The sequence below is a fragment of the Oncorhynchus kisutch genome, linkage group LG20 (genome assembly GCF_002021735.2).
Source record: "Oncorhynchus kisutch isolate 150728-3 linkage group LG20, Okis_V2, whole genome shotgun sequence".
Classification (NCBI taxonomy): Eukaryota; Metazoa; Chordata; class Actinopteri; order Salmoniformes; family Salmonidae; genus Oncorhynchus; species Oncorhynchus kisutch.
Window position 1 is genome coordinate 24073695 of NC_034193.2, and position 12408 is coordinate 24086102.

General features: G+C 42.7%; 1 protein-coding gene across 2 annotated transcripts in view; it reads right to left on the reverse strand.

Moving 5' to 3' along the window:
• Positions 1–1329: 1329 nt before the first annotated feature.
• Positions 1330–12408, reverse strand: part of LOC109865510 (carnitine O-palmitoyltransferase 1, liver isoform) — a 38197-nt gene continuing 27118 nt past the window's right edge. Inside the window, exons 9-19 of one of the 2 annotated variants that reach the window (XM_031799073.1) lie at positions 11450–11534; positions 8912–9107; positions 8468–8656; positions 8117–8222; positions 6040–6156; positions 5527–5691; positions 5116–5244; positions 4828–4983; positions 4319–4432; positions 3982–4074; positions 1330–3786 (exon numbers count right to left, since the gene is read on the reverse strand). In XM_031799073.1, coding sequence (XP_031654933.1) covers positions 3667–3786; positions 3982–4074; positions 4319–4432; positions 4828–4983; positions 5116–5244; positions 5527–5691; positions 6040–6156; positions 8117–8222; positions 8468–8656; positions 8912–9107; positions 11450–11534 — 1470 coding nt within the window. In that variant the 3' untranslated portion in view covers positions 1330–3666. Of the gene's footprint in view, positions 3787–3981; positions 4075–4318; positions 4433–4827; positions 4984–5115; positions 5245–5526; positions 5692–6039; positions 6157–8116; positions 8223–8467; positions 8657–8911; positions 9108–11449; positions 11535–12181; positions 12270–12408 lie in introns of both variants that reach the window. The other variant, XM_031799072.1, reaches the window with a different exon arrangement.

The window sequence follows — 12408 nt, forward strand, 5'->3', positions numbered from 1 at the left end:
GATGAGCTGCACTACCTGAGCCACTTGTGTGGGTTGTAGACTCCGTCTCATGATACCACTAGAGTGAAAGCACCGCCAGCATTCAAAAGTGACCAAAACATTAGCCAGGAAGCATAGGAACTGAGAAGTGTGGTGTGGTCACCACCTGCAGAACCACTCCTTTATTGGGGGTGTCTTGCTAATTGCCTATAATTTCCACCTGTTGTCTATTCCATTTGCACAACAGCATGTGAAATTGATTGTCAATCAGTGTTGCTTCCTAAGTGGACAGTTTGATTTCACAGAAGTGTGATTGACTTGGAGTTACATTGTGTTGTTTAAGTGTTCCCTTTATTTTTTTGAGCAGTGAATTTCAAGGCCTACCTTCAAACTCAGTGCCTCTTTGCTTGACATCATGGGAAAATCAAAAGAAATCAGCCAAGACCTCAGAATTTTTTTGTTGTTGACCTCCACAAGTCTGGTTCATCCTTGGGAGCAATTTCCAAATGCCTGAAGGTACTGCGTTCATCTGTACAAACAAGTACACAAGTGTAAACACCATGGGACCACGCAGCCGTCATACCTCTCAGGAAGGAGACGTGTTCTCCTAGAGATTAACGTACTTTGGTGCGAAAAGTGCAAATAATCCCAGAACAACAGCAAAGGACCTTGTGAAGATGCTGGAGGAAACGGGTACAAAAGTATCTATATCCACAGTAAAACAAGTCCTATATTGACATAACCTGAAAGGCTGCTCAGCAAGGAAGAAGCCACTGCTCCAAAACCTCCATAAAAAGCAAGACCGGTTTGCAACTTGGAGAAATATCCTCTGATCGGATGAAACAAAAATTGTGTTTTTGCTTTCAGCAAGCAAACTAATAAGTCACAAGTATGTCGGATAATAGCCCACTGATAGCATGACGGTTTACCCGTTTGTGTCGCCAATAGCTAAAGAGAAAGTGTTACAGCTCCTTCCCCCACTAAGACTCCTGTGGATGGGAAAGAGATTGTAATTCTCCTTGTGCATGCCTTCTCGTTTCCCATTGTCTAGGAAGTCTATTGGTGGTGGGGTAGGTTTCTCAAAAGCAACTGAAATCACAAAAACTGTCTGGATGCTTCTATAACATACCATTTACATGGAAAATAGAAATGTTACATTTTTCACACAAATCCATTAATGTTAATATGAGAGAAAAGCGCCAGATCTCAAATTAGGATTCAGCCCTTCATAAATAGCCACTAATATATATGTATATACAGCAGTGATGAACACCAATGAAATACTAATCATAACCCAATAGGAAGAGGAAGGAACACATGCATAACTGTGACAGAAACTGACACAAAAAGTGTGACTGAATCTCTTTTTAATAAAATAGAAAATTCATACGTTTTTGTTTTTCCATTACATTTAAGAAAGAAAAAAAATGCTTAAGAATATTGTGACACGCTCAGCTGTTCAGTGGTTGATCTGGAGTGAGAAAAGAGCCAGCAAACACAAGGAAAACGAGTACATACATGTATATGTACATACACATACATTATGAATGCAACAAAAAAAAATACAATTTTGTACACAAATTGTGCCACTGGTAAAATGTACTGGCCGTTGAATCATTCTATTTAAATCAGGCCGATGGACAGAAAGAGAAAGACGCACTAACGCAAATCTCCAAAAGAAATATGAAATCGGCTTGCTGAAACATAACTTAAATGTACAAAGAAAAAGCGTCATTACCCAGCAGAGGTTTACATTTGGTAGTGAAATGACTTGGTGAATTCAGAAAAGAGCCCAGCTACTGTAATACACCCACCCTAGTCATGGAAAGTAAACTGTCAAATATTTGAATATATAAAAACAACATTAGGTTCTGCCAAACAAATCCAACATTGCATGGACCGTATCATTCATATGGATACTCCGAACAAAACTAGTTTTATTTCTTAGAGGATAAGAATTCCTACTGTTAAAAGAAAGATAACAGGGGTCGAAGTGGACTTATTGCTTTTATAAATGGCTTTATAAAGGGTTAGAATCATTGGGGGAAGAGAGCAGAATAAACCTAGGTCATTTCACCACCGTGTGAAAGTAAAAAGCCTCCTGGACAGTGCAGTAACGATCGAGCAACATACACCATAATACAATCATGTGTTACTCTGCAAACCAGAGTTAAATATGAAGAAGATTTAGCTAGGAGACCCTGGTGTTTCCGGGTCCACAGAGTTTGTTTGTTTGTTTAGTTCAAAATTGTTGAATTTTCTACGAGCAGTTGCTTCACAGCCCAAAGACCGTAGCGAGAAGCAACGTCCCACTAAAAACAATACTTGCCATGATGATTCCAATTAAACTGTGCTGTGCGTTAATAGCGCCAGTCCGGTAGCGTTGCAGGACTTGCATTTCCACCCTTTTTTACATATTGACATTTTGTAACCTGAGGAGAAAACCTCTACCATCAACATGGATGAGAAAAATTGTATAAAACAAATGCCATGTTATTTGCATTGTTGTGCCTTTTGAACCAATTGGAGCAGAATTTTTTTATTTTTATCCAAAGTGAACTTTGCACTGTGTACTAGGAAACATAATATTGCAATTAAAATGACACATTGCACAAATAGTTAACTCAACTTCGAATGCCAAATGTTTTTGTTTGTATTATATATTTTCTTTTACAATGGACCATAGTCACGTCATAATGAGAGCTTATTTGAAAGGCCCTGTGTTTTGCAAAAATGTGACACGCTTGGATTTTTAGCCTTTTATTTGAAGCTTTAACATCAAACTGTCCACTTTTTCTTTTTATATATCAGATGATCCAGCATCATCCTCAGACAATAGCTTTCATTTTTGGTGCAATTCTCATTTCTGGATAAGGCTTCAAATACAGGTTCAAATCTCGCTATGACACATGAGTGCGCAAAACATAGGGCCTTATCATTTGGTCAATGTGGTTCTAACTTGTGTTCCAAAGTAATGGTCAAGGTTCGGGGCACTGCATTCAAGTAAAACATTAGAAATGCTTTAGAAGTTAGGTCCCACTTTACAATAAGTGTCCCCAATGACCATCCATGGTAGTTACATAGGCAGGTACAATGTTATTGCAGTGCAGGCCTATGTACTGTATTGTTTGAGTACTTCCAAAAGTCAGGCTTGTTTGCGGTTGTTTAAAAAAATCGTAATATTTGTAATTACACAAACGCAAATAAATTGTGGCTAAACCTCTCGTGCAAATTATTTGAGAGATACTTGTAAATACTTTGAAATTGAGAACGTCACTAACCATGTGTACCCACAGTAATTTATTACACTGTTTTTGTAAGTGCTATACTATTAGGGACACTTATTGTAAAGTTAGACCAGAAATAATATACAATCGAAAATACAAATAAAAAGGTTTAAGGATTTAACTATATATCCATATCCCTCCTTCACTATTTTATAAATTCATGATAAAAAAAAAAAAAGGTTAGGTTTTCATCCAATTTGTTTTTTTCATAGATACTGATCCTTCAATCACCTAACCCATCCACCTTAAACCACAAACACAGACTAAAAACGGCAGTCTCCCCCTATAACGCTCATTGACATCATCCCAACGTTCTTCCGACACACACCATCAAATTATCACAACCACCTTCTCTTCTCCTCTCCTCCTCCCCCCCTGGTTCTGATTCTCCTCTCCAGATCTACAGGTCCTTCTTGGTCTGGCTCTGGTCTGTTCTAGAGGGTTCTCTTTGGTCTGGGCAGAGTAGCTGAAGCATGTCCCGCAGGGCCTGCCTGATCTGACCTCCATACTTGTGGGAACTCTAAAAGAGACAGAATAAATCAGCAAGAGAAAGACTAGTCCCAAGAATTGTTTGCTTAGCCAAAATATGTATCCCGTTAATCAACCTCAAAACAAATATTCTCAATTAGCTTAGGAAATTAATAAACGAGGGCATCGTTTAGGTTTGGACATGTGGTGCGAAGATCCTCCCTGTGGACCGATCAGTGGTACTCACAGTCTGTGAGCAGGAGTGCTTGCAGGAGATGTGAAAGTTCATCATGTTCTCTCCCATGATGGTGTAGGACACCCCGTAACCATCGTCTGCCACCTAGGAAAGACAAGTACATAGTTCGCTCTCTTGAAGCACAGCTCTGCACCACAACACAGCTACAGTATACCGGTCTACATGCCTTGCGCATGGAGGCTTCTGCACAGAACACAATCTTTCTCCAAGTTGAGATGATATGCTCGTTGACAAATAATGTTCTTATGTTGGAAGCATTCTGTTATTCCACCAAGTTATGCAATTAAAAGGTGTTTGGAGACGAAGATAGAGACCGAGAGGTACTGACCGGGCCAAAGCCTCCGCCACAGGAGACGTACTCTGGGTGGTTGACCATGTCAAACAGCTCCACCTGCTGGACAGGAGTCTGACTGGTGGAGAGATGCCATGGCTCGGACAGCACCTGGAACAACACAGGCAGGGACAGTGTTGTTACTCCACTAAGCTAGACACGTCACCACAGAGATGATCAAACATGGCTGATGTTATAATTAAGTAATAAGGCTTGAGGAGGCGTGGTATATACCACGGCTAAGGGCTGTTCTTAGGCACAACGCAAACCCTGAGGTGCCTTATTGCTATTATAAAACTGGTTGGTTTCCAACATAAATATAACAGGTAACAAGTATTTTTGGGTCATACCTGTGGTATATTGTCCGTTATACACACTGCTGAAATGCTGTTTAAGCCTATCAGCATCCAGGAGCCACACTACCCGGTTTATAATACTGTACATAAAACAACGTTGTTGTAATGAAGGCGGTTGCACAAAAGGTGCAAGACGCCAAAAAAACACACCTCTTTCAGGAAGGGAGAGTCCACCCCAAGGTATTTGGAGACCACATAGAGACAGAAGAGGTGCCTGTCGATGCCGGCGCCAGTCATGGCATGTTTGTACAGGTTCTGGTGCTTCTCTGAGGCTTGGCGGAGAAGTCTCCTGCACACCTCTACCCCCTGGTGGACATTAGAGGGGGGAGAGCGAGCGGGACAGAGAGAGAAAAGGGTAAAGAGAGCGAGAGAGATGAGGGAGTGCAATAGGGTACGTTTTATGAGAAAGTATTCCGAGTAAGATCCCATGCTCCCTACCTCTCCTCCCTCCAGGGCTTTGATGAAGGCACAGCTTTCATTAGAGCAGGAGCGCACAGTCTCTGTCCGGCCCTCCCTAAACAGACGGGTCATGGAGGCCTCGTAGGTCAGACAGAACATGCCCCTGTCCTGAGAGGGGAGTGGGGGAGAAGTATGGGGTTAGAGACTGTAAGGAGGCAACAGAATTGATAATGTTTGAGCAATGATCCTGACGTTTTGGGGGGTTTTGTTTTGTGCTCATTTACTTTGGTTTACATCCAATGTTAAATTTGATTGACCGATTGTTGCTATACATTGAAGCTGTACTAAGCTACATAGTGCATGGGTCAACCCCCCCCCCACACAAAAAAGTAAACAAGTGTGTGTGTAGGTGTATAAATGTTCCTGTCTGCTTTGAGCTGTCCCCCTCACCCTGTAGTAGGCCAGCTGAAGGGCCAGCTGGATGTAGGCGTCAGGACTGATGCGGCACTTCTTGATCATGCCCTTGCCAAAGTCCCGGAAAGAGAAGACGTGGAAGTCCACATCGTCGGCCAGCGCCTGGGCCACCGCCAGAGACTGGGAGATCTGCTCCTGACACTGGGACAGAGAGAGGAGGGGAAAAGGCAACACTGGATCTTAAGACCACTGGGTGTCAAAATAAGAGTTTAGCGCATGGCCATTGAGATGTACATGTATATACACTGATGGGAAGATCACTTGTGTTCTCATTGGAATTACACATTCGTCTTATGCATGCTTGACGCATTATGAAATGAACGATTAAAAACATGGGTATTACAATGTCCAGAGAATATTCCTATAGGCAATGAGAGATTTTCAAATGAGGTGAATGGATAATTAAATGAAGAGAACAGATAACTCAAATAATAGACAGATAAATGGATGGATGAATAAATGAAAGGAAGGATGGATGGGTGGGTTCACCTCTGGGGTGATGTCCCAGCTCAGTCTCTGAGGTCGGGGTAGAGAGGCATCCACCTCTCCCTTACAATGGCCCTCTTCATTGTACCCCAGCTGGAAACTGTCTGTGGCCAACACATACTGAAAACAGACAGACAATTAGCTGAGAAAAATACATGAATTAACTTATTTACTCAGTACAGGTTATTTATATATATATCCCTTAAAATCAACTCTGGACCTCGAAGCCAGTTCCACTGCATTTTTTAAAATAGTTTCCCTCTAATCAGGGACAGATTTAGACCTGGGACACCAGGTGTGTGCAATTAATTATCAAGTAAAACAGAAAACCAGCAGGCTCTGGACCTCGTAGAGTAAGACTTGAGTACCCCTGGTATATACATTGTACATACATTTGGAATATATTTATACATACTTTTAAAAAATTAAAAAATCTTACCCTAAGAGGTCTGCTAATTTTTCTGTATATTCATATATTTATAGTTATACAGTGCCATCGGAAAGTATTCAGATCCCTTAACTTTTTCCACGTTGTCACATTACAGCCTTATTCTGAAATTGATTAAATCAAGTTTTTCCTGAGCAATCTACACACAATATCCAATAATGACAAAGCAATAACTGGTTAAACATTTTTTGCAAATGTATATATATTTTTTTAAACATACCTTATTTACTTAAGTATTCAGACCCTTTGCTATGAGACTCGACATTGACCTCAGGTGCATCCTGTTTCCATTGATCATCCTTGAGATGTTTCTACAAGTTAATTGGAGTCCACCTGTGGTAAATTCAATTGAATGAACATGATTTGGAAAGGCACACACCTGTCTAGATAAGGTCCCACAGTTGACAGTGCATGTCAGAGCAACAACAAGCCATGAGGTCGAAGGAAATGTCTGTAGAGCACCGAGACAGGATTGTGTTGAGGCACAAATCTGGTGAAGGGTACCAAAACATTTCTGCAACATTGAAGGTCCCAAGAACATCACTCTTAAATGGAAGAAGTTTGGAACCACTAAGACGCCTCCTAGAGCTGGTCGCCCTGCCAAAATGAGCAATCGGGGAAGGGCCTTGGTCAGTGAGGTGACCAAGAATTCGATGGTCACTCTGACAGAGCTCCAGAGTTCCTCTGTGGAGATGGGAGAAACATCCAAAAGGACAACCAGCACTCCACCAATCAGGTCTATATGGTAGAGCGGCAAGACGGAAGCCACTCCTCAGTAAAAGGCACATGACAGCCCGCTTGGAGTTTGCCAAAAGGCGCCTAAAGACTCTCAGACCATGAGAAACAAGATTCTCTGGTCTGATGAAACCAAGATTGAACTCTTTGGCCTGAATGCCAAGCACCATGTTTGGAGGAAACCTGGCACCATCCGCACGGTGAAGCATGGTGGTGGCGTCATCATGCTGTGAGGATGTTTTTCAGCAGCAGGGACTGGGAGACTAATCAGGTTTGAGGCAAAGAAGAACTGAGCAAAGGCACAGAGAGATCCTTGATAAAAAAAATCTGCTCCAGAGCGCTCAGGACCTCAGACTGGGTCGAAGGTTCATCTTCCAACAGGACAATGAACCTAAGCACACAACCAAGACAACGCAGGAGTGGCTTCGGGACAAGTCTCTGAATGTCCTTGAATGGTCCAGCCAGAGCCCGGACTTGAAACCGATCGAACATCTCTGGAGAGACTTTAAAATAGCTGTGCAGCAACGCTCCCCATTCAACCTGACAGAGCTTGAGAGGATCTGCAGAGAAGAATGAGAGAAACTCCCCAAATACAGGTATGACAAGCTTGTAGAGTCCCACCCAAAAAGACTCGAGGCTGTAATTGCTGCCAAAGGAGCTTCAACAAAGTACTGAGTAAAGGGTCTGAATACTAATGTAAATGTGATATTTTACTTTTTTATGTGTAATAAATTGGCAACATTTTCTAAAAACCTGTTTTTGCTTTGTCGTTATGGGGTATTTCATGTACATTGCGGACGGGAAAAAAAATATTGAATACATTTTAGAATAAGGCTATAACGTAACAAAATGTGGGGGTCTGAATACTTTCCAAAGGCACTGTATGTTATGTCTTACCTCCCATAAGTGTGCTACCACCGGTGCATCGGCCCATGAGTGCTCAGCATTCAGACCGATCTTCCCGTTTTTATAGATCACAACGGAGAATGACTTGTCAAACCACCTGGCGAAAAGAAACGACAGTGTGCACAACTTTGATAACCGGCGCCAACTCCGACAAGGGTAGAACCATGGGAGTGAATGAGGAGGATAGACCTTATTTCATTGGGGTATTAAAGGAAAAGAATGAATGAAACAGGCTGTGGCAAGTGTGCCCTCTATCCATCTCTATGGTTGGAAATAAGCTTTATTTTTTTAAAAGGTAACCATGTCGTAATGTCGTGACAACCATTAGTCTGGATGACTTACCTGTCGTAACACTTCCCGTGGAGCAGGGACTTCGCGTAACGGTCCAGACTAGCAGCTGGGTCTTCTCCCATCATGCCTTGCTTGTCATCGTCCAAGGTCACAAAGAACGCTGCTTTCTCGATGCAGTCGAGTGACCGCTTGTTCACGCCCAAGCTGAAGTATTCCTTCCTGGCCTTGGCCCAGGGAATTCTGAGAAACAAAATGTATTGCTTAGGAGGACAGGTACAGCCAGGCACAAAGACCTGAGTCATGTTCAGTAGGTGGAAAACATTTCTAGACTGAGTGAAACGGAGAGGTACTACCAGAACACAGATTTGTCATTTTCCGGTTTTGCTACGGTGTTCCCAACTGAACACAGCCCAGATATTTTCCATTGGGGATTATTTTGAGCCCCTGCTATCAATCAGATGACTGTATATTTTTACCAAAACATCCATGACTCACCTGTCTCCAGCTGTCAGGGCCCCGAGCTTCTCCTCTCCCGGGGAGGGGGGCGACGGGTCATCCAGGATCCTCTGGAGCTGCGACTCGATCTCGCGTGGTGACAGCGGCCGGCTAGACGAGTACATCCTCAGACGGAAGTAGCGCCCCCGGTGGTACACTGCCACATAGTCACTGTCCTGCCAGTGCTGCACCGTGTCTACACAACAGAAAGAGGGAGAGAGAGAGAGAAGGGAGAGAGTTAAATATGGTACAGATGCCTTGGAGCAGATGGACAGGGGCAGAGGGTACAGAAAGGGAGGGAGACTGACAGCCTACAGAGGAAGGAGAGTGACTGACTAGAAACTACAGGACCAGCTGCAGACAAGAGAGTTTTCAACATTACCACCATGTAACCATAATACAGGACCTATATTGATATCAGTAATGCCAATGTCAAAAGCGCCACTTGCCCACAGTGTTTGCTGGCTGGAAAATAAGATTGACGACATGGGGAACAAAATTGCCAGAGTAGGGGACATGTCAATATTTTATAGTCATGACAAAGCAATGATACAGGCCTCAAATGCTGGTCATTGGAGGGCGCTTACATCTGCAAGTTCTTAAAGTAGTTTCAGCTCAATAGAAAGATTTGGTTTGAGAGTGTGTATTTAGCGAAGGGAAATTAAGTGGTACCAAACCGTCCAGTAGCAAATAATTCCCACCATGAATTAAAGTCTTTAAAGTACAGTACCAGTCAAAACTTGACACACCTACTCATTCAAGGGTTTTTATTTATTTTTACTATTTTCTACATTGTAGGATAATAGTGAAGACATCAAAACTCTGAAATAACACATATGAAATCATGTAGTAATCAACAAAGTGTGAAACAAATCAAAATATAATTTAGATTTTAGATTCTTCAAAGTAGCCACCTTAATGACAAATTGCATTCTCTCAACCAGCTTCATGAGGTAGTCACCTGGAATGCATTTCAATTAACAGTTAAAAGTTTATTTGTAGAATTTCTTTCCTTCTTAATGGGTTTGTGCCAATCGGTTGTGTTGTGACAGGGTAGGGGTGGTATACAGAAGACAGCCCTATTTAGTAAAAGACAAAAGTCCATGGTCTATGATGAAACTGGCTCTCATGAAGACCGCCACAGGAAAGGAAGACCCAGAGTTACCTCTGCTGCAGAGGACAAGTTCATTAGAGTTACCCGCCTCAGCGAATCGGCAATTAACTGCACCTCAGATTGAAGCCCAAATAAATGCTTCAGAGTTCAAGTAAAAGACACATTTCAACATCAACTGAGTGAATCAGGCCTTCATGGTCGAATTGCTGCAAAGAAACCACTACTAAAGGACATCAATAATAAGAAGAGACTTGCTTGGGCCAAGAAACACAAGCAATAGACATTAGATTGGTGGAAATCTGTCCTTTGGACTGATGAGTCCAAATTTGAGATTGTTGGTTACACAGCTATGTCTTTGTGAGACGCAGAGTAGGTGAACGGATGATCTCCGCAGGAGGAGGTGTGATGGTGCTTTGCTGGTGACAATTTTAGTGATTTATTTAGAATTAAAGGCACACTTAACCAGCATGGCCACCACAGCATTCTGCAGCGATACACCAACCCATCTGGTTTGCACTTAGTGGGACTATCATTTGTTTTTCAACAGGACAATGACCTAAAATACACCTCCAGCCTATGTAACGGCTATTTGACCAAGAAGACGAGTGATGAAGTGCTGCATCAGATGACCTGGCCTCCACAATCACCCGACCTCAAACCATTTGAGATGGCTTGGGATGAGTTGGACCACAGAGTGAAGGAAAAGCAGCCAACAAGTGCTCAGCATATATGGGAACTCCTTCAAGACTGTTGGAAAAGCATTCCAGGTGACTACCTCATGAAGCTGGTTGAGAGAATGCCAAGAGTGTGCAAAGCTGTCATCAAGGCAAAGGGTGGCTACTTTGAAGAATCTAAAAATCTAAACTATATTATGATTTGTTTAACACTTTTTTGGTTACTACATGATTCCATATGTGTTATTTCATAGTTTTGATGTCTTCACTTCTATTCTACAATGTAGAAAAGAGTAAAAATAAAGAAAAACCATTGAATGAGTAGGTGTGTCCAAACTTTTGACTGGTACTGTATATCCAAGTGATTTGTTGATAACTTTTAAAATGTTTCACTACAACAAATTGGGGAGTAATTCCTAGTCAAGTGCTGCAACACCTAGTGAAGAACACTATAAAAACAGGCTATATATTGTAATTGTCAACATAAACCAAGCAGGTGGGGAATTATAAAATACTGGACCGATTTATAAAACAAAGGGCTCCTGTTTGTAATCGGGCAAGGGTGTGGTGGTCACCGTGGGGACTTTGCAGAGGGATGTCACAACACATGGGAGATACAAGGACAGGGATACTACGTGTGTCCCAAATGGCACCTTGTTCCCCGTGGACCCTGGTCAAAAGTGGCGCACTATATAGGGAAAAGGGTGCCATAGGAGACGCATCCTACATGTATTGAGGAAGTGTTAATACCTGTGATCGTCCCGGGGATTCGACAAGAGTCAAACATCCTCTCAAACTGATAGGAACAGCAAGGGACCGAAGACATCAACAACCACTGAGCGATAGAGGAACCGGGGGGAAAAAAACAAAGAAATATGGGGGAGGATAGAGGAGAGGACACAATGGGACGACAGACGAAAAAAAAAAGGGACCAAGTGAAAGGGAAAAGAGGAGGAACAGAACAGAACAGGTGGGAATAGTGAAAAGTAAAGAGGTGAACGAAAACAAATATAAAGTGGATAGATACAAGAGAAGTCCGTTAGAGGCAAGCCCTTTCCAGAGTGACGGCACAGACAACAGACTAGGAAACAGGACGGATGAGAGACAGTGAAAGATGACAGAGCAGTTGTGTGGCGGACATTTTGTGACTGTGTGAAGTACAAACACCCCTCTCTTCACGAAATGGACAGTGAGACCATACACACATTACTGCAAATGTCCAGTCAGTTATGGTACAGTATGGCAACCCTCTCCAAATAACCGTTCCTCCATGACGAAAGGGGGGCTTTAGTAAAAAAGTTTGGAAAGCACCGTCTTATTTGAATGGCTACTGATATTTACTGCACATTTGTACGGTAAAACCTATAGATCTGTGTTAATGTGTGCTTTGAACGCGAGGCATGTATTGTATTTTCCTTTGTACATATAGGTACTGTGTTCAGAAGTGTGTATTGATGTAGATGACTCTACATGTGTGTTTACCGGTCTCCTCTCCAGGAGTGCGTGTGGTGTTGAACATCCTCTCACACTGAGCTGCACACAGAGGAATGACAGTGCCTGGAACACGACTCTGGGGAGGAACAGGAGGAGAGGGAGAGAGGGGGGGAGAGCAAGAGAGAGTTCAGAGAGCGAGAGTGCAGACCAGAGAGCGGGCGGGCGAGAGTGCAGACCAGAGAGCGAGCGGGCGAGAGTGCAGACCAGAGAGCGGG